Source organism: Lampris incognitus, chromosome 7, assembly GCF_029633865.1.
Source record: "Lampris incognitus isolate fLamInc1 chromosome 7, fLamInc1.hap2, whole genome shotgun sequence".
NCBI lineage: Eukaryota > Metazoa > Chordata > Actinopteri > Lampriformes > Lampridae > Lampris > Lampris incognitus.
In genome coordinates, this window is record NC_079217.1 from 20,437,397 (window position 1) to 20,459,616 (window position 22,220).

General features: G+C 48.2%; 1 protein-coding gene across 1 annotated transcript in view; it reads right to left on the minus strand.

The window, feature by feature from the left end:
- Positions 1-21,868, minus strand: part of LOC130115779 (endothelin-converting enzyme-like 1) — a 50,765-nt gene extending 28,897 nt beyond the window's left edge. The window contains 9 exon segments of the mRNA XM_056283606.1: positions 17,836-17,960; positions 18,760-18,852; positions 20,225-20,335; positions 20,614-20,682; positions 20,981-21,022; positions 21,024-21,089; positions 21,134-21,674; positions 21,734-21,837; positions 21,839-21,868. Coding sequence (XP_056139581.1) covers positions 17,836-17,960; positions 18,760-18,852; positions 20,225-20,335; positions 20,614-20,682; positions 20,981-21,022; positions 21,024-21,089; positions 21,134-21,674; positions 21,734-21,837; positions 21,839-21,868 — 1,181 coding nt within the window.
- Between the last annotated feature and the right edge of the window lie 352 nt (positions 21,869-22,220).

Consider the following 22,220-nt stretch of genomic DNA (forward strand, 5'->3'; position numbering starts at 1 on the left):
GGAGGCTAGCCTCACTCCCAGACTTCGCTAATCTGACACATGTACAGAGGGACACACACACACACACACACACACACACACACACACACACACACACACACACACACATAAAGACAGACACAACCAAACTACTGTATGCAGGTAGCCATTCATTCATTCATCCATTATCCAAACCACTTATCCTGCTCTCAGGGTTGCGGGGATGCTGGAGCCTATCCCAGCAGCCATTGGGCAGCAGTCGGGGAGACACCCCGGACAGGCCGCCAGGCCATCGCAGGGCCCACACACATTCACATATAGGGACAATTTAGTAAGGCTGATTCACCTGACCTTCATGTCTTTGGACTGTGGGAGGAAACCGGAGCACCTGGAGGAAACCTACGCAGACATGGTAGCCAATTAAATACCAAATATACTCAAATACTCAAAAATTGCAAATATACAGTCATGTCTCTATCACTCTCTCACACGTGTGCGCACGCACACACACACACACACACGTAAATAAGCAAAACCCACATTCCCTACTCTGGGGAGGAGCTGTGCGATTGACGGATGAGACAGAGGAGATGAAGGAACAGACGGAGACGGAGAGAGAAAGAGACAAAGACAGAGTGGGAGAGAAGAGTGAGGAGGGGGAGAGAGCGGCGCTGGTGTTTTCATTATGCTTTCCCCCTCGTTGGAGGTCTGCTCATCTGGCTAATGGGATTGGCTGCAGTCATCTCAGCTCGGCACGGGGACCGTACTCACGCTACACTACAGGCGAATGAGAGATGGAGCGAGGAGAAGAAAAGAAAGATGGAGCCAGGAGAAGATGCGCCAGATTTTTGGGTGCAGGTGTGACTGCTACTTTGTCAACACAGATTTGTTGCGCAAAGACCCAACGATGGAGAGAGGTTAGAGGGAGGAAGGGGTGAGCAAAATCAGAAACACATGGAGAAAGTGAAGGCGGATGAAGTGGAAACAGGAGATGATTACAGAAAACCATAAATCCAGTTGTAAGGGCTTTCTCAATAATGGCCTCACATCACTGACCCCGCACGGGTGGAGAGAGAGAGAGGCAAGATGGAGGGAGAGAGAGTTAGAGTCTGGTGGATCAGAGCAGCTGGAAGAAGAGGATTGGGTCGATGCATGGATAATACAGACGTGGGCTGGCATGGGGACCACACATGAGTTTTCAGAGGTGGAGAAGATGGTTAACACAAGGCGGAAGGGGATTAGAGACAGAGGGCGGAAGACGTATCCACTGCAAGCACAAGTCAGTCCTGATTCTGACTTGATGGCTACACGTTACCTCTCGTCTCACTCAGAATACGTCCACCAAAACGTGGCCCGCTTTTAGACCAAGCTGACTGATTATATGCATCGCCCAAATGACTTAAACGACCTAAAATACATAGTGCATGTCATGCAAGAATACGTTTAATTACTTTTGTTTTAGCAGTGGCTATTACGCTCTCCAGCTAAATCGTGGCTATAATGATTTAGACGTTTAGTAGACTTTGACTTTTCAACCTTTAGCCTAGATCAGGGGTCTCAAACTCAACTTACCTGGGGGCCGCTGGAGGTAGAGTTTGGGTGAGGCTGGGCCGCAAGTATTCCAAAAAAAAAAAAAGTACAACCGATCCAATGTTCTCAATCTTTTTTTTTATATATATATATATACAGGTGATCAAAACAAGACAGGTAACAGTACAAGTGCAGGAACAAAAACGAACAGTGTGAGACAAAAAGGGGACACCAGGTTCTGGTATGACAAGATGGAATACTAATAAGCTAATAAGCTAAAAAAAACAAAACAAAACAACAAAAACAAACAAACTATCAAATAAGCTCATTGACCTGCACTGCAGGTCAATGAGCTCCATTTGAAGCACAGGAGGGGCATCTTGCACATCACAGGGGAAGGGGTCAACAAACATTTGAAAAGTGGCTCTGTGTGTCTTGAACTCTGCAAACCTGTGATCAAATTGCTCCTGTAGCTTCACAATGGCATCGGCATACTTCTCACCACTGAATGGTGTGCCTGCATCCAGGAGTGCCTTGCATGCTGGGAAATGGCAGAGGTTTGTCTGAGAGAGCTGGGCTTTCCATAACACAAGTTTTGTGGAGAATGATCTCACGTTGTCATAGGCAGCACTGACAAGCTGCCCCTGGTTTTGTAATTTCTTGTTCAGTACATTCAGCTCATGTGTGATGTCAACAAGGAAAGCTAAGTCCATGAGCCATTTGGGATCACTTAGCACAGGAACAGCCATCCCAGCCTTCTCCATGAAGGCTTTCACTTCTGCTCTCAACTCAAAAAACCTCTTCAAGACGTTTCCCCCGCTGAGCCAACGTACCTCAGTGAAGTAGAGCACATCCTCATATGCTGACTCTATTTCCTCCAAAAAGCCGCGGCACTCCCGGTGCTTTAAACCCCTGGATCTGATATGGTTGATGCATTTCACAACGACAGACATCACATTGTCAAACTTCAAACATTTGCTGCAAAGGGCCTGCTGATGGATAATGCAGTGCAGAGCAATGGCCTCCTCCACACCCTCCTCTTCCAGTTTTTTTTTTAACAAGTGCCACCACTCCATTTCTCCTCCCTGTCATTGATGGTGCTCCGTCGGTTGTTATTCCAGCAAACCTCTTCCATGGCAAACCCGCATCCGCAATGGCATCACACAGCTGGCGGAATATCTCCTGAGAGGTGGTCTGGCCATGCATTGGAATCACTGTGAGCAACTCCTCCATCACTTCAAAACTGTCGTCAACACCATGGACATAGATTGCGAGCTGCGCAGTGTCAGTGATGTCTGTGCTCTCATCAATAGCGACTGAGTATGCACAGAAACGTTTGGCTTTCTCACGCAGTTGATCATATATGTTACCTGACAGGTCAGAAATGCGCTCTGCCACTGTGTTGGCTGAAAGGCCGATGTTGCTAAACTGACCCTTCTTTTCCGGACAGACTGTACTTGCAGCCTGTAACATGCACTTTTTAACAAACTCCCCTTCTTTGAATGGCTTTCCCGACTTAGCAATCATCTCACTCTCCACGTAGCTAGCTTCAACTGCTGCATCATTATCTTTGCTAGCTTTCTTGAAGAAATCTTGTCGCTTCAGTGAACATGTCTTAAGATTGGCGACCCATTTCTCTCTCTCATCTCCCTGGTATTTTGTATACTCATCATCAGCATGTCTAGTCGAGTAATGGCGTCTGATGTTGTATTCCTTGTGCGCCACAACTTTCTCGGTGCATATAAGACACGTCGGGCTGCCTCTCTCAACAAAAAAATATGCCGTCTCCCACTTTTCCTGAAATTGGCTGTGCTCGTCACCAACTTTTCTCCTCACGGCAGGTTTTGAGAAAGACATAACTGGGGCTTGCTGACAAGATATATTTTCCTTCCACTTGGTGTCGCTCCGGAATCAAGTTTCAACCGTTGCTAATTCGCGCTGCCCATTATGGTGCGTTCAAGTTGTGCTCGGAAGTCGGACTTTCTGAGCTCCGAGTTGGACATTTCAACTGGAAGTCTGAAATCTGAGTCGTTCCAATTTACAACTTCCAACGTAACGGGAATGCACCATGACTTGACAACAAACGCGACACCGGAAGCTGTCATGAGCCTGCGCTATGGTAGCTCATAAGTGAAAAATAAAAGCCCAGGGCAAGCGCGGGCCGCACTAACACTAAACTTAGATGTCAAGTAGGGGGCCACAAAATAACGTCCCGCGGGCCAATTGCGCGAGTTTGAGACCTGTGGCCTAGATGGAGCCTACCATTTAAGTGTCTTCTAGATGTTTTTTCAACATAGAATTGCCTAGAAGGTAGTATCAGGGACAGGACTGACACAGGGGAGTATGAGGCCCTGCTCATTGACATGCATGCGCATTAATCACGGTCACAGGCACATAGCTATTCTGGTTCTACTGCATGCAGCTATTCTGGTTCTACTGCACGTGTAATCTTGGTGCAATACATTTTTAACAAGTAGAATAATACAGCATCATCATGCACATGGTGTCAGCTATGACTTTTTGCTATTATCATCTTTCAAAGGGGGCGGCACGGTGGCGCAGTGGTTGGTGCGGTCGCCTCACAACAAGAAGGTCCTGGGTTCAAGCCCTGGGGTAGTCCAACCTTGGGGGTCATCCCGGGTCATCCTCTGTGTGGAGTTTGCATGTTCTCCCCGTGTCTGCGTGGGTTTCCTCCCACAGTCCAAAGACATGTAGGTCAGGTGAAAAGGCCATACTAAGTTGTCCCTAGGTGTGTGTGTGTGTGTGTGTGTGTGTGTGTGTGTGTGTGTGTGTGGGGTGGGGGGGCAGCCTGTGATGGTTTGGCGGCCTGTCCAGGGTGTCTCCCCACCTGCCACCCAATGACTGCTAGAATACGCTCCAGCATCCCCGCCACCCTGAGAGCAGGATAAGCGGTTTGGATAAAGGATGGATGGAATCTTTCAAAGGAAAAATTTTTTTTTTGTGATTTTTCCCTTTTTTCTCGCTATTTAGTGGCCAATCGATCCCTATTTTAATTCAAACACCCACCCTCGTACTGCATGCGTTCGCCAACTGCATCTCTCCAGCCGGCAGTCTCGAAGGAGACCGCCTCCCCACTTTCGTGACAAGGCGACTCCAGGCCGAACCACTGTTTTTTCCGACACACACAGAGACGCATTCACGTGACGAACACAAGCTGACTCCGCCCCCCTCCCGAAGACAGCGTTACCAATTGTTGCTGCTTCATCGACTCCGGCCATAGTCGGATCTGACGAGACCGGGGCGCGAACCCCAGTCCCCAGTGGGCAACTGCATCGACACAAAGCCAATGCTTAGACTGCTACACCACCGCGGACCCCTCAAAGGAAAAAAAAAATCAGCTGTTAAACTATGAGCTTTACATCATCAAGTCAGCTCAGCTGTTACTTTATTTTGGCATGGTGAAGTATGACATTATATTACAATTCAATATTGCAGGTCTGTAGCTTACCTTTCATTCAGATTTTAGATAATTTTTTCAGACCGGTCATTACACATGGCCTACGGTCAGTCACATGCACCCACTAGCTTTGGACAACTGCTCACCCACCACATCTCTGGAAGTGTTGACAAGGTTATCCAGCAATCCTCACAGTGACTTATGAAATTATTCCTTCTTTTTATTTTTTTCCCTCATTTTTACTTTTCTCAGCACCCAACTCGTGTTCACGAAATCGGTCGTGCTCTCATGCAGCCGACAATGTTTCCCCTTCTCCTTCTTCCTCACAGTGAGCAGTGAGATGGAGCATGCACTACGTAACGAGGCAATATCGATAATTTTAAAAAAAAAAACCCTGAATTTTTTAGATTTTATTTTTCATGGGACCTTGACTATGCATAATGGAGTTGACACACAGGAATTTCATTTTAGAAGCATGTTGGGCCAAGAACCGTCATAAAAATATTATTTATATATATATATATATATATATATAATATATACACTCACCGGCCACTTTATTAGGCACACCTGTCCAACTGCTCGTTAACGCAAATTTCTAATCAGCCAATCACATGGCAGCAACTCAATGCATTTAGGCATGTAGACATGGTCAAGACGATCTGCTGCAGTTCAAACCGAGCATCAGAATGGGGAAGAAAGGTGATTTAAGTGACTTTGAACGTGGCATGGTTGTTGGTGCCAGACGGGCTGGTCTGAGTATTTCAGAAACTGCTGATCTACTGGGATTTTCACGCACAACCATCTCTAGGGTTTACAGAGAATGGTCCGAAAAAGAGAAAATATCCAGTGAGCGGCAGTTCTGTGGGTGAAAATGCCTTGTTGATGCCAGAGGTCAGAGGAGAATGGCCAGACTGGTTCGAGCTGATAGAAAGGCAACAGTAACTAAAATAACCACTCGCTACAACTGAGGTATGCAGAAGAGCATCTCTGAACGCACAACACGTCGAACCTTGAGGCAGATGGGCTACAGCAGCAGAAGACCACACCAGGTGCCACTCCTGTCAGCTAAGAACAGGAAACTGAGGCTACAATTCGCACAGGCTCACCAAAATTGGACAATAGAAGATTGGAAAAATGTTGCCTGGTCTGATGAGTCTCGATTTCTGCTGCGACATTCGGATGGTAGGGTCAGAATTTGGCGTCAACAACATGAAAGCATGGATCCATCCTGCCTTGTATCAACGGTTCAGGCTGGTGGTGGTGGTGTAATGGTGTGGGGGATATTTTCTTGGCACACTTTGGGCCCCTTAGTACCAATTGAGCATCGTGTCAACGCCACAGCCTACCTGAGTATTGTTGCTGACCATGTCCATCCCTTTATGACCACAGTGTTCCCATCTTCTGATGGCTACTTCCAGCAGGATAACGCGCCATGTCATAAAGCTCGAATCATCTCAGACTGGTTTCTTGAACATGACAATGAGTTCACTGTACTCAAATGGCCTCCACAGTCACCAGATCTCAATCCAATAGAGCACCTTTGGGATGTGGTGGACCGGGAGATTCGCATCATGGATGTGCAGCCGACAAATCTGCAGCAACTGCGTGATGCTATCATTGTCAATATGGACCAAACTCTCTGAGGAATGTTTCCAGTACCTTGTTGAATCTATGCCACAAAGGATTAAGGCAGTTCTGAAGGCAAAAGGGGGTCCCACCCGGTACTAGCAAGGTGTAACTAATAAAGTGGCCAGTGAGTGTATATGTATATATATAAAACTGCAGGATTTTTAGGCCAGGCATGGGGCCCTGTGGGGTCACACCCTTTACACAGCCCATGTGACGTTTCGGCTCAGAGACAAAGGGAAGGAATGGAGGAAAGAAGAATGTATAACACGTTGGAATGGGTGAAATGTTGGATGGAGGGAAGACAGTGAGGGAGAAAGGAGGGCAGGAACAGAGGATGATAAGGTTAGAGGGGAGGGAGGAAAGAAGGTAAGGCATGGAAGGATGGAGAAGATAGAAACCAGTGTTCAACATTATGTGTTGGACGGCAACACAAGTTCTTACACTGTGGTTGACTGGTGATTAGCAGGTCAGGGGTGATGCCATGCGTGATCCTTCATTTAACCCTTTATGCAAAATGTTAACATGCGAGCAACAATGGTGCCTACAAATGGGGGTCATATTTATTGTGCTTATGAGAGGAGCCCACTTGAACGGCCACTGTTTTGGTATTAACTTTTGGAGTAGGAAGTTTTTGTTGGCTCCAAGCAAGAATGAAAACTGAAACGAAGACTGACAAAAAAACAAACAAAAACTAATCAGTTAGAAAAACGAAAACCAAACTGAAATTAAGACACTGGCTTCAAATAGAAATAGAAATAGTACCAAAAGTGAAGCAAAATTGCACTTATTTTAATTTTTCTGTCATTTGTTGTTTTTTTGGGAGGGATTTTTTTTGGACAAAACGCAGAACGTCTCACATACCACAGAACATCTTTTCTCTGTGCTGGGGGTTGATTTGCAGTGGCCACTAAATGGCGAAGTGGGGATTAGTTCAGTTAAATGGCTAAGGAAATGTTCCTTCTGGGTACACTTACAAAGACGTGTTTGCATGTTTTTTGTTTTTTAGTTTGGTCTCAATAAATTAAAAGCTATTGATATTAAATTTAAGTTTCCTTTATTAATCCCCCTGGGGAAATTCAATTACTGCAAATGAACCCATCCTAGCTGTGGTCTGTGTAGATAGGAGCAGTGGGCTGCCGTCTTCATGCAGCACCCGGGGACCAACTCCAGTTCTTTTCCCATTGCCTTGCTCAGGGGCACAGACATGCATGCAAACCCTAACATGCATGTTTCTTTTTGGTGGTGGGAGGAAACCGGAGCGCCCGGAGAAACCCATGCAGACACGGAAAGAACATGCAAAATCCACACAGGAAGGACCTGGGATGGGATGGGATGACATGACCCCCCCCCCAAGGTTGGACAACCCCGGGGTTCGAACCCAGAACCTTCTTGCCGTGAGGCGATGGAGCTAACCACTGCTCCACCATGCCGCCCAGTGTGTTGAGACTAGTTTCCCATGGGCACAGAGTATCACAAGTGTTTGTGATTGTGGCAGAAAGGGGTGTGAACCAGCTAACTTGAGTTAGTCTAATTTCTAATTAACTCAGAACAGATTAAATAGCATCCACACCCCAAACGGAGACAGGGAGAGAGCTGAAGCTGCAGGGACCTGCATTGCTTTCTCCCTAGCTTCACAGGCTCTCAAGATGTCTTGGGTTTTTTTATCCTTGGGTTTTTTTAAATGTGTTGGATGTAATAAAAAAAGACTGCTGAGCGCTCAGCTACCATCATGTCGTCCATGTCGATGTGATGGAGAAACCCGGCTGTGTTTGTGTCTGAAATCGCATGTACTACACACTACATGTGTACTATTACAGTGGCTGTTCGGACACTTCATCATAGAGCTGCGCCCACCTTTCAGCTCTTCGCAGGTCAATGATCGCCTGCCTCATATCTATAGATGTGGTGACGGGCATCTTTTTTTAAAACGTAAAAATAAAAGATGATTTTGACTACATTGCCCTTAGCATAATGAAAAGTACAACTCACATTTAAACGGTTCCACTGTTTTGCCAGTGGGTTTTGTATCACCACCCTCCGCCATTGTTGGTCGTTGTCGAGTATCGCAATGCATTGTGGGATACTCGTGCCAGCGCAGTGTCCAGTGTTTGCATACTATGATATTTTTCTTGGTGTAGTATGACATCTGGGTATTTTTTGCATACTGTTTTATGCACTACCATGGTTTCGGATGTCCTAAAAAACTTTCACATACTATGTTGGTGTACTAAGCAGCCAGTGGCTCTAATCCAGCCACCATTTTGTCCTTGGTACAACCGGTACTGCTGATTTACAGGTAGTTAATTACATTGACATGTTTTTCCAGTCATTCGGCCACTAATTACAGAGGTTTCCGACCTGGAGCGACAGGTGAGTGTAATTAACCACCTGTCAGAATAAAAAAAACTGGGAATACTAATTGACACTGAGGATTTTTTTGTGATTGAGTGTTTGAGAACCACTGCTCTAATACAATCTAATTGTAAATGGATTGCATTTTTATAGTGGTTTTCTAGCTACAACAACCACTCAAAGTGCTTTACAATCAATAAATGCCTCCCCCCACCCCACCCCACCACCACACACACACACACACACACACATCGACGGTGGTGTGAGCCATCCAAGGTGCCAACTAGCTCATCAGGAGCAGGGGTTAAATGTCTTGCGCAAGGACACCTCGACATTTTTGCAAGGAGGAGCTGAGGATCGGACCGGCAACCCTCCAGTTACCACACGACCCGCTCCACCTCCTGAGCCACTGTCGCCCCAATCACCCAACACGACAATCCCTGCACACAAAGAAATTCAGAAATGCACATTGAAAAAGAATTTCAAAATAAATACCCCCCACACTATGTCTCACCTGGGGTAATTGAGCTCCTCCTGGCCTTATTGTAATTCACCCTTTGGTGCAAAGGGAAGGAGGAGCAGAATAAAGGTGAGAAGGTATGGAACACGAGTGCAACAAAGGAAAGGGCATGAGAGGGAAGGGAAGGAGGGGAGAAGAAGGGAAAATGTGATTCAGAATAATGAAGACTAAGATAAAGGAGGTAGATGGAGACAAACACTATTAAAGCCTGTAGACTGCATCTCATACAATAAGGTCAAGCAGACATAATACTTTCAATTTGGGAGGGAAGCGAATCGAATGCTAAGGTGCCTTGAGGCGGAATAAAGGAGAAAAAAAGGAAAGGTCAGAGAGCGTCCAGGTAGCGTAGCGGTCTATTCCGTTGCCTACCAGGTGGGAAGCCGGATATGTGTGTGTGTGTGTGTGTGTGTGTGTGTGTGTGTGGGTGGGTGGGTGTGTCCTGGTCGCTGCACTAGCGCCTCCTCTGGTCGGTCGGGGCGCCTGTTCAGGGGGGGAGGAGGAACTGGGGGGAATAGCGTGATCCTCCCACATGCTACATCCCCCTGGCGAAACTCCTCACTGTCTTAGTCTGCAGCCCTCCCCGGATTGGCAGAGGGGGTGGAGCGGCGACCGGGACGGCTCAGAAAATAGGGTAATTGACCCAGTACATCTGGGGAGGAAAAAGGGGGGGGTTCCAATTGTTTATGAGCTTTATCTAACGAGCCAATCAGCGACAAGATGAGGAGGAGGAAGAGCGTTAAAATTTGAAGAGAAAAAGTGAATAAGCAGAGATTTAACACTGATATACCCATGTGCCTATTGCAGTAATTTGTGTGTGTGTGTGTGTGTGTGCGCACGCGCGCTTATGCCCCTGAGGGATTCAGCAATGTCTTGACAGCTAGTTGGGACCCAATGTCCCAGAAGTTATTCATTACAAACAACTGCGTCTGTGTGTTTTTGTTAACTAGCCTGTCAATTTTTTGCTAATTCTGAAAACACAAAGGCAGTGTGTGTCCACCTGGACCACTTGACAAATTTTTACTACTGGAGTTTGTACACCATTCATATGTGACCTCACACTACCCCCCACAACTTTGTCGTGTGTGTGTGTGTGTGTGTGTGTGTGTGTGTGTGTGTGTTATCCATGATGACGAGAACATCAGTGTCCAGTATAGGGTGGACAATTTGTCCAGTAGAGGAAAGACAAAATGTATTTCTAAGGTCTGCTAGTGGCCTTTAAAAGAGGATTCATTCAAGGTTCAAGAACTTCATTGTCCTTGTGCAAGCACAGCGAAATTGTAGTTGAGCTGACCAGTGCTCAGAGAGGGCCGGTACTCACCCATACGCAGTACTGGCACTGCTACATTTTACTCTGATGTACCATGATTTTTATTTGCACACCGACACTTCTCATAAGCTGCTGGTACTCGTTTCTGCCCTCTCTACATCAGGTTCTCTGAGCGATTCATAATGGCCCTATATAAACTTCATTACCCAGGGGGCACTGGGGGGCACTACGTGACGCTCGCCTGTTGCTGTTCTCGCCTGCCTGCTGTTCTCTTTCGGTGGCTAGTCTAAGTAACGTTCCATTAACCTTAGAATAATAGACTGAAGGACAACTCGACATAGAGCATGGTGATGAAAAGGTGTTTCATTTGTTTGACACACAAAGAGAAGAGAAGGGCCCGGATTTCACCATGAAAACAAGTGTAACGATCACGAATGAATAGGCTCGGTAGCCCTTGGCTAACGGGTCGTATCCTTTAGTCGAGCGGTTAGCGATGTCTCCCGCGGTGCGGGAGATACGGGTTCGCGTCCCGGCTGCGGCGGTTCCTGCGGTTGCCCCCCGAATTCGCTACATTGGTGTCAGAAGTGGGATGCGCACGGACGCGCTTCCCGAAAGATGGGGGTAGGGTAACGTGCATGGATAAATAGACACATTTGCCTTTGGCTAACGGGTCCGATCCTTTAGTTGACTGGTTAACGTTGCGGGAGATCCGGGTTCGCGTCCCGGCTGTGACGGTCCGGCCGGGCTGCCCCCCCCCCCGAATTTGCTGCATTGGTGTCAGAAGTGGGATGGTGAGACCGTGAGGTCATCGGAAGCGCGTGCGCCCAGAGCAGTGAGGGAGCTGTGCTGCAAAGTGGTTAAGTGGGAATCTGTTACGAAAGTCGTCGTGTCATGTGTGAACTTCATCCCGGCGAACAGACTCAACCGTAGGCAGTTCCAAGAATTTCTCTCTGAGCTAGAATGAGATTACGGAGATTTACCGTGCCACATGGAAATCCGACGGCAAAGGTTGCGGTGGAGTTTTGAAGTGCTTCTATCAGCGGCTTCCCTTGATTGACGTGTTTCTTCAGCCAGAATACAGAACTGTCATGGAGCTCACAAACCCTGAGTGGAAATGCCCCCTTGCCTTTCTAACTGACACGACAGAATGTCTCAGTGGTCTCAACCTGCTACTGCAAGGCAAGGGGAAAATAATCTGTGAAATGTACTCCCATATTAAGTGAGTCCAGGTGAAACTACAGCTGCTTTTGCGGCAGGTGAGTGAGGGGAAACTTTAATCATATTGCTACAACGCAAAATGTAGCCTCCGAGGACCCACAGGTACAGTTCCCTGTCACAAAGTGCGTAGAGGCGCTGAAAATGTTTAAGGTGGAGTTTGAGGTGAGATTCCGTGAGCTACATCTTAATGCGAAAGACTTGCTGCGGACATCTATGAGGCCCCGTCATCGCTTCATCTTGAGTTGGCCGACTTATTAAAATGTGATGCACTGAAAGATGTATTCGAGTCAGGCAGTTTGATTGACTTTTACGCTGCCCTACCCAATGACACTTTTCCGAACATTAAAATGCACAATATCAAGATGTGCACAATCTTCGGCGGCACTTATATATGCGAGCAAACATTTTAAAGGATGAAGCTTCTGAAAAGTCCGACGAGATCAAGACTCACTGGTGACTATTTGCACCATTCTTGGGAGAGAGATCCCTCCTCTGTTGCTCTCCCTGAGGTTTCGTCCTATTTTTTCTCCCTGTTAAAGGTTTTTTTTTAGGGAGTTGTTCCTTATCCGATGAGAGGGTCTAAGGACAGGATGTTGTGTTGCTGTAAAGCAGGGGTGTCAAACTCCAGGCCTCGAGGGCCGCAGTGTCTGCAGGTATTTGTTGCAACCGTGCACTACACTGCCTGATTTAACTAATTAGCTCACCTCTTGGATCAAGGAGGGAAAGGAACTAGTTTAATCAGGTGGTGTAGTGCATGGTTTTACAAATACCTGCAGACACTGCGGCCCTCAAGGCCTGGAGTTTGACACCCCTGCTGTAAAGCCCATTGAGGCAAATTTGTAATTTGTGATATTGGGCTATACAAATAAAATTGACTTGACTTGATTCATTGAGATTGGCTGTGACCAGAACGGAGCCTGACATCAACCTACTCATTAGAAAGATGCAAGCCCACAGTTCACACCGAGAAACATGGGGAGGTAAACTCTTGGTTTGTTTTTTCAGTTGTCATATGTGATAAAAATGACTTTATGCACGCTGATGCTGTGTCGGTCACAATCAGAGAAGAGAAGGAAGCAAAGCTTTTCCTCCGAATCATTAATTAGTTGCTAATTAATCAATAAGATTTCTAAAGGACTCATTTTGGGACTTGTCGTTTCCTTCACTTGTTTCTTGTTCATGTGTTGAATTGTGCATGCAAAGCCTCCAGAGTGCATACTGCACTCGTGTATTTCACTTGCGCTAAAATGGTTGAAGAAAATGACGATAATGGTTGGAACGCTTAAGAATTAGTTTGATTTCATTTTTAAATTCTACGTACTCTCTATTATGTCTTATATACAACTTGGACAATGTGCCATAGCAATGTAAAATAAACCCAGCTAACTGTTATTGTAGCGAATTCGGGGGGCAGCCGGGACGCAAACCCGGGACTGCGCTAATCTGTCGATTAAAGGGTCCGACCCGTTAGCCAAGGGTTAGCGAGTCTACTCAGCCGTGGTCGTTGCACTACCCCCCTCCTTCGGGAAGCACGCCCCCGTGCTTCAGCATACCAGCTCCCTCACGCCTCAGGGCGCACGAGCTTCCGATGGCCTCACGGTCTCACCATCCCACTTCTGACACCGATGTAGTGAACTCAGGGAGCAGCCAGGGACCGCCACAGCCGAGACGCGAACCCAGGTCTCCTGCACCACAGGCAACGCCCCGGTGCGGGAGACCTGGGTGTTGAATGACGTGGGTTGTTGGTGAGGAAATACGGCACATAATCAGTGGCTTGAATAAATGTAAATATTGTTAAATATTGCATGTGCTCCAATGGTGGCACCACATCAGTCTGGTCAGACTGAGGGTCAGAGTTCAATAGTGCCGCAGCACACCAGTGCGTGTGCGGATTGATCTGAAGCGCCCACCTGATGGGAGGAGCTTAAACAGATGGTGTCCAGGGTGTGCAATGTCTTTAATGATGTTCTTGCACTCCTTACACAGCGAGTGCTGTGAAAGTGTCTTAGTGATGGCAGCTCAATGCCAACATTGTGCTGTGCTGTTTTCCAACACAACACGCTGGAGGGCTTTTTTTTGTCAGCTTTGGTGCAGCAGCTGTACCGGGCTGTCATGCAGTTTGTTAGGGTGCTCTCTGTGGAGCCTCTATAAAAGTTGACAAGCAGCTTACAGGTGATGTTGGCTCTCCTTAGCCTCCTCAGAAAATAAAGGCGTTGTTGTGCCTTACTCATCACTGCTGAGGTGTTGTCGGCCCAGCGGAGGTCCTCTGTGATGGTGACCCCCAGGAACCTGAAGCTGGGGGCTCTCTCCACAGCCTCTGTGTCCACATCAACACAGAGGATCAGCAGAGGATGTCTCCTCCCTGTCTGCTCCACTGGTCAGTGACACACATAGACGGCTGGTGAGCCAACACCTCTATCATGACCCCTTACCCTCACTGCAGGGGGCCAACAACAAATGGGACAGGGAACATTTCGTTTTGTGTGTGTGTGTGCGGCGTGTAAGTAATTGGTAACTAAACAGAATGATAAAGGGACCTCTTATTGTGAGGCACCAGAGCATCCTAAGACAGGTTTTCCTTGGCTATGTTAATGAGCAGCGCCCCTAGGATATGGTGGCAGCAGTCTGCTGTCCATCAGAGTATGTGTGTGTTTGAGAGAAAAGAGGATTTGTGTCTGTGTATTTTGCTAATGTGAGAGCAAGAAAATGAATTGGGTAGAATGTGCGTGTCTCTTAATAATAATAATAATGGGGCATCCGGGTGGTGTGGCGATCTATTACTTTGCCTACCAACACGGGGATCGCCAGTTTGAATCCCTATGTTGTCTCCGGCTTGGTCGGGCATGGGAAGCTGGGTGTGGGTATGTGTCCTGGTCATTGCACTAGCGCCTCCTCTGGTCGGCCGGGGCGCCTGCTTGGAAGGAGGGAGGGGGAACTGGGGGAATAGCGTGATCCTCCCACGAGCTACTTTCTCCTGGCGAAACTCCTCACTGTCAGGTGAAAAGAAATGGCTGGCGACTCCACATGTATCGGCGGAGGCATGTTGTAGCCTGCAGCCCTCCCCGGCTTGGCAGAGGGGGTGGAGCAGCAACCGGGACAGCTCAGAAGAGTGGGGTAGTTAGCCAAGTACAATTGGGGAGAAAAAGGGTGGAAAAAAAATCCAAAAACAAAACAATGGATTTATAAAGCGTTTTATCTCGACACCCAAAGCGCTTCACCGTGAAGGGGGGAATCTCACCTCAAACACCGCCAGTTTGTAGCACCCACCTGGGTGATGCACGACAGCCTTATTGTACCAGAACGCTCACCACACATCATCTCGAGGTGGAGATGGAGGAATCATTGAGCGAATTACACGGGGGATGATTGGGTGGCCAGATGGAGAAATCCGGGTTGGGAATTTTGCCAGGACACCGAGGGACCCCCTACTCTCTGGGATAAGTGCCATGGGATCTTTAATGACCACAGTGAGTCAGGACCTCGGTTTAACGTCTCATCTGAAGGACGGTATCTCCCACAGCAGTGTCTCCGTCACTGCACTGCGGCATTGAGATTTCTTTTACTTGGACCAGAAAGAAGACCGCCCCCTACTGGCCCACCAAACACCCCTTCCAACAGCAACTCCGGTTTGCCCGGGAGGTCTCTCATCCAAGTTCTAGCCAAGCCCACACCTGCTTAGCTTCTGACATTCAACAGAGCCAGGGTACTACATGTTGGTATGGTTGCCAGCCATGTGTGTTTCTGTAGAAACTACTGATGCCAACCTCTGATTAAACCCAGGGGGATGAACTTTTGGGAGACAGAGAAACCGGAGATGGACCGAGAAAGAAAACAGTTGGAGGGAGAATGATGGAGAGGGGAAAAAAAGATTGAAAGTCAAGAAAAAGCACAGAGAAAAAAAAAGTACAGCAACAGGCAAGATCAACAAAAGCGCCGGTGAGTAGGAGGAAGGGTAGAGGCGGAGAGGCAACAGAAGCTGAAATGGAGAGAAGAAGAGGGACCGATAGAGAGATGAGCAGTGGGGAGAGCATGGCGGTACGTATCAAGGGACCGAGTCAGAATTGAAAGGAAGCGATATAGAATGCAAGGCTCGGAAGGAGTGAGCGAGCGAGCTATAGGGGACAGACTGAAAGATCTTGTGAAGTGGGGGTGTTGTTGCCAAATGTTGGGAGAGTGACAGAGTGACAGAGTGAAGAGAGAATGAGTCAGAAAGTTGGAAACAGAAAGTGAGGAAGCCACAGGTGTGGAGGGAAGATGGGAACAGAAGAGGGGTGGAGCGAAAAGCTGGGTGCAGACGTAGCGATACATTATGAAAGCCAGCCGGAGGGATGGACAGACAACAAACCCAAAGCACGAGTGGAGTAAACAACCAAACAACATGAAGCTCCTGCCCCCCCCCCCCCGCCCACCTGCTCCATCGCTTCTGCAGTCTGAAGTGTAGTATAGATAGCTGGATGTGGGGATCATTGCTATGACGACCATGATGCAGCAAAGGGCATTATAGATATGATGTATACTACCAGGTAGTCTGAAATCTTAAAAAAGGCCCTGTGAATCTGTGCGTGCACTGTGTTTGTGTGACTGTGTACCCGTAGGTACGCTGTTGTTAAAAATCCTACAACGAACGCAAGAGAGCAGTAGGAGGCCAGACGAGAGGAGTTGGACTTAAGACTCATGGATTGGGCTGAGAAAATGAGCACAGAAGGTAGCAGAAGGTAGGTTGTATATCGACTGACAGAGGACAGAGACCAGAATCATTAAAGAATACGAGTACAGTGCGGTACAGAAAGGACGACAAGACAAGATAAGACGAGACGTCCTCAGCTCAACGTGCGTTGTGTTTGACAGACAGGTGGTCAGTCACAGACAAGCAAATACTCCAGCGGTTGGTCGGTCGGTTTGGCAGTTGGGTACCTGCGCTGCCTTGATGATGAAATGTTTACTTGTGTAGTGTTGGGTTGTTGACTCCAGAGCGTAGTAAAATGACTATTGGGAAACTGTCAAGGCCTGAAAAATGCAGCCTGACTTGTAGCAGCACTTTCAGCCACCTCTGAAAACTGTCAAGGGAGAGAGAGACCGAGAGAGCGAGAGAGAGAGAGACAGACCAAGAGAGAGAGAGAGAGTGTGTGCATGCATGTGTTTGTGTGTGTGTGTGTGTGTGTGTGTGTGTGTGTAGAGACAAAGAGATGGCGAGAGAGAGACCGAGGGAGAGCGTGTGCGCGTGTGTGTGCGTGTGTTTGTGTGTGTGTATGTGGAGATAGAGGGAGAGAGAAAGACCGAGAGTGTGTGTGTGTGTATGTGTGTGTGGAGAGAGAGAGGGAGAGAGAGTGTGCGTGTGTTTGTGTGTGTGTGTGTATATGTGTGTGGAGAGCGAGAGAGGGAGAGAGTGTGCGTGTGTTTGTGTGTGTGTATGTGGAGAGAGAGGGAGAGTGTGTGGATCAATAATAATCAGCTGCAGCAGCGCTGGATATTCACCTCACAGTGATTCAACCAAAACACACACACACGCACGCACGCATGCACACACACACAGACACACACACACACACGTACATGCAGATATATGCAGATATATGCATGGACAGAGGCAATGGAAAACGCATCCATAGACCTTGTGACACTATTGTAACACAAGTTATAGCGACTCTGAAAATAGAGGCCATTGAGGGACACACACACACACACACACACACACACACACACACACACACACACACCTAATAACTTGAATAAAAGCGCTTACACCCGCTTAAAAAAGTAGGTAAGTCAAAAAATGCAGAGCGTTTATCGATTGTCCATTCATCCCCACATCTCCATCCTAATTCCTCCACCACAAATCGAACCTTCATCCCTCCTTCCTTCCACTCTACCTCCTCCCCCCAAAAAAACACGCCAACAAATGCATCCTTCTCTCCTTACCTGTCTGAGGTGGTGTTGATGATGTCGGATACTTTCTGCACGTAATCGGTGGCTAGCACTACGATCTCCTCGTCTTCAGAGAAGTTGTCGTGGAAGATTCTGTCCAGCAGGCGCTTCCAGTGCAGCTGCAGGCGAGGTAAGGCAAGAGTCTCAGTTACTTTGGGACTTTGTCCCTGGCTTCCAGCCCTACTTCCTCCCTCCCTCTCTCTCTCTCTCTCTCTCTCTCTCTCTCTCTCTCTCTCCACATCCACCCATGACCAAAAGGAAGTGAACATCTTCTGAGAATTCTCTGATGGCTCCCTGCAGCCACCCGAAAGGAACTTCTCCCTTTCTTCTTTTCTTGCTTCCTCTCCCTTTCGCTCCTCTACTCTATGACAGCTTTTCCTCTCCCCTTCTACCTCCCACTGTCAAATCTATTCACCCCCTGGTGTCCAACCCCCCCCACCCTCCACTCCCCCCACCCCCCACTGTCCCCTCATTCTCTCCAGTCCTCCTCCCTCTCCCACTCCCTCAGTCAATCCCTTGTCTACCCCCGCAGGGCAGACAGCTTCTCTCAGCCAAGGAGGCCTCAGTGCCCGTGTGTGTGTGTGTGTGTTTGTGTGTGTCTGTGTGTCACACGCACAAGAGAGACTGTGTATTGGACACAGCAACCCCTCAATTTGTGCACATACCCATCACAGCCCTGGAAATGCTCAGCTGGAGTTCAAAACTTAATCCCTCACATATGCCTTTGTACAGTGTCCACACACACACACATGCAAATACACACAGTCACAAAAGTAACAATAGAAACAAAGCTGTTTTTTCTAAGCTTTTGCAGTGTGTGTGTGTGTGTGTGTGTGTGTGTGTGTGTGTGTGTGTGTGTGTGTGTGTGTGTGTGTGTGTGTGTGTGTGTGCGCGCGCGCGCGCGCGCGCAGTACTCACCCTGGGAGCAATGCGCTGTAGCTGTTTGAGAGTGATGTGGTTGTACATGGAGCTGATGTCTTTCCTCTGATCATCATACTCTGACATAGTAATCTGGCGAGAAGACAGAAGAGATGTTAGCCCGGGACCTGGCAACAACAATTACTACACAAACCTGCAACACTAGACATCACACACACCTACAATCTGGTCTCCACCAGTTTTAATCATTTCAGACTGTAGAGGTGCACAAACTTGGCGATAATGTAAGCATGTAAATCACAATGCCACACAATGCAAACTCATGATTTCACAAAAAACTTGTGTTACTACAACGTGCAAACAAATCAGTTGGATTATTTTTAAGAATGAGCAAATATATAGACGGCTAATACGGCAACCACAATGCAGCCATTTTAAAGACTACAGTGTTTGGGTGTCTGAATAGAACAAAACAAGTTGGAAATTGTACAGTTTTGACCCACTTTTCCTCCTTTTTTTTCTGTCTCCCGTGTTTAACCATCATTGTGTAATGTAGGTTTTCTTGTCTCGTTGTCCAGCTCGCACTATAAATTACACCCAGATGTGGTGGGGGTCGCCCAGATTCACTGCTCAAACGAGCACCAAATGGATCAAACCTGAGAAAATCACTCATAAATGACCGAGTATTCACTATGTTGTCTGCCTAAACAGTGGTATGTAGTGTTTCCCCCAAATCTATGGAAAAAAAACACACGCGCACACACACACACACACACACACACACACACACACGCGCATGTGTGCGTTTGTATATCCTTACGGGCACCAAAAAAGAAAAACTGGTCAGGGTAAAAATCCTATTTTCTTAACCCCAAAACCCTGAAATTTACCCTAACCTTAACACTATCCCTAAAACTAACCCTAACCCAAACTACAGCCTAAAACTTAACTCTGAACTGAAAAAAACAAAAACAAATTTAAACCTAACCTTAAATGTCCCTTCATGATTCTACTATCCCAATTAAGACACTGGACGCCTAGAGTGAAGATAAATTAAGGCACACACACACACACACACACACACACACACACACACACACACACACACACAATCAGCTCATTTACACAACAAACCCTCTCTCTCTCTCTCTCTGCCTCATTCTCTCAACACACACACACACACACTCGCAATTCTATACTTGTGGGGCCCCCCCTCATTGACTACATTCATTTCCTAGCCCTTAACCTTAACCATGCAAACTACATGCCTAACCCTAACCCTTACCCTAACCTTAACCTAACCCTAATTCTAACCTTAACCCTAAACCCCAGTCCTAACCCTAAAATAGACCCTTTTACTTGTGGGGCCCCATAAAATGGCCCCACAAGGTAGGTGGATTCTGGTTTTTCTATCATGATGGGGACCAAATGTCCCCATTAGGATAGTTAAACATGGTACACACACACACTCCCACACGCACACACACACAGAACAAGGACTCACATTTGCCAGACGCGTCTCTAGTTGTAGAATCTCTTTGGACTTCTGCGTGGCGTTGTGAGCTCCCAGCATGCTCAGCAAGCGTTCCATCAGGGCCTTGTAGGCTGCCAATATCTGTGTACCAAGTCATAATTACATCATCACTAATGGACAGACAGAGAAGCATCATCATCAAATAATGACCGCAGGCAGGGTGACATGTGGCAAAGTGGACAGGGCTAACAAAAGAATAGGGATGGCAGAAGAAGGAACAGGTGGATGGATGGGACAGAGGGGAAATGGGTCAATACACAGACAGATGGAGAGATGGACAGAAATGGGGAGAGAAGGTGGGGGGGCAGGAGGAAGGGAGGGGAGGGAGGGAAAGTGAGAGGAAGGAGCAAAATGTTTACCTTTACACTGTCCTCATCCTGCCCCAGGTACAGAGTTCTTTCAGGTAATGTGAGCCCCTCTTGGTCAATCTATGCACAGAGGAGAGAGAGAGAGAGAAGAGAGAGAGACGAGAAGAAGGAGAGAGAGAGAGAGAGAGGGAGAGGAAATGGGGGAGAGTTGATCTCTTGTGAACATTTATCACATTAACAGATGTTTGAGATCTGTCATATGGTGGTTAGCTGCAACACGGGAATGTGCATTTGAACTGTTGGACAATATTATGTGCTACATAAGCAAGACTCAAACATTACACCCTGATTCACCTAATTAACCTAATTCTTGAGCTAATACCCCCGCCCCCCCTCCTACCTAATAATGCTTCCTCACCCTGATAGCGTTCCTGGATGAATTCTTGTCATCTACGTTGACCTGTGAGCGAGAAGAAGACTGCTGTGCTGTACACCCCCTGGGTCCTGTAGAGGAGCTCGTTGAAGTGCTCGTCGAAGTCTGGGTCTCTTAGTGGTGCCCTCGGTCTCCCACCCCGCGGTGCCGGGAGGTGAGTCCAACGGGGTCCCAGCCTCCGCAGCTGTCAATCACCTCAACCATGGGGGCAGAGCCCAGCTTGTCGATGTTCTGGATGTTGACGCAGGAGCGATAGAACTCCTTGACCTTGCGTTCAGCCGAGTTGGCCCCTCGCCTCCGGATGGGCTCCAGAAGGAGGCGCTGTAGCTTCTCCTCGTTGTGCTCTCCTATGGCGGTGATGATGCCGTAGCTGAGCTTGTCCTCGGGGATGCCGTGGCGTCGCAGCCAGCCGCCGCAGCAGGCGAACGAGTAGAAGTCCTTACAGGGCTGGATCGTTGGGTCGATGTTGGCCTGGACGAAGCGCGCCGCTCGCAGGAGGGAGCGTTTGCGCTGGCAGTCCTGTCGGCACAGCGGGTCCTGCTGGGCCTCCAGGGAGATGTACTTGAGTGCCAGCATGCTGCCCAGGATGACGCACATCCCCGCCGCAAACACCAACCCGGACAGGAGGCAGATCTCCCGCCTGCTCCAGCGGGGGAGTCCGCCGCCACTGTTGATACCGCTCAGGTCGCGGTTACGCCCGCATGACCCACCGCCGCCGCCCCCGGCCGGACCGTCCACATGTGGCGGTCCAGGCTGCCCCCCAGTGTGAAGGGTCATGCCATTGCTGAGGATGTCGCTGCTGTAGCGGCCAGCCGTATATTTACCTCCTGGAACTCGTCGTAGGTGAGCGGTGAGTGAGTAGGTCTTCTCCATGGCAACGGGAGGCAGCCACTGTTGGTGAGGTGAGAAGTCAGCGTTAGGAGTGTGTAGGGAGGGAGGGACGGGGTGTATTCACAGTTTAGCCATCGCCGGCTGGCGTTGAGACGAGTGGAGTGGGAGGCGAAGGTCTGACTGCCTTAAGGCTCCTTTTTTCCCCCTTCTTTATTCTTTTAAATCAAATGATCACAGATCAAGAGTCTCCCCCGTTGTCCGTGTGCTATCCTGCTCTCCCCCTTTGTCTCAAACCTCTCTCTTTTTGGTCCTTCTTCAAGCGCCTCCCCCCCTCCCCTCTGCTGTGAGCCGCAGGTCAGCTGTCAACAGAAATGTGTTGGGGGGGGGGTCGGCA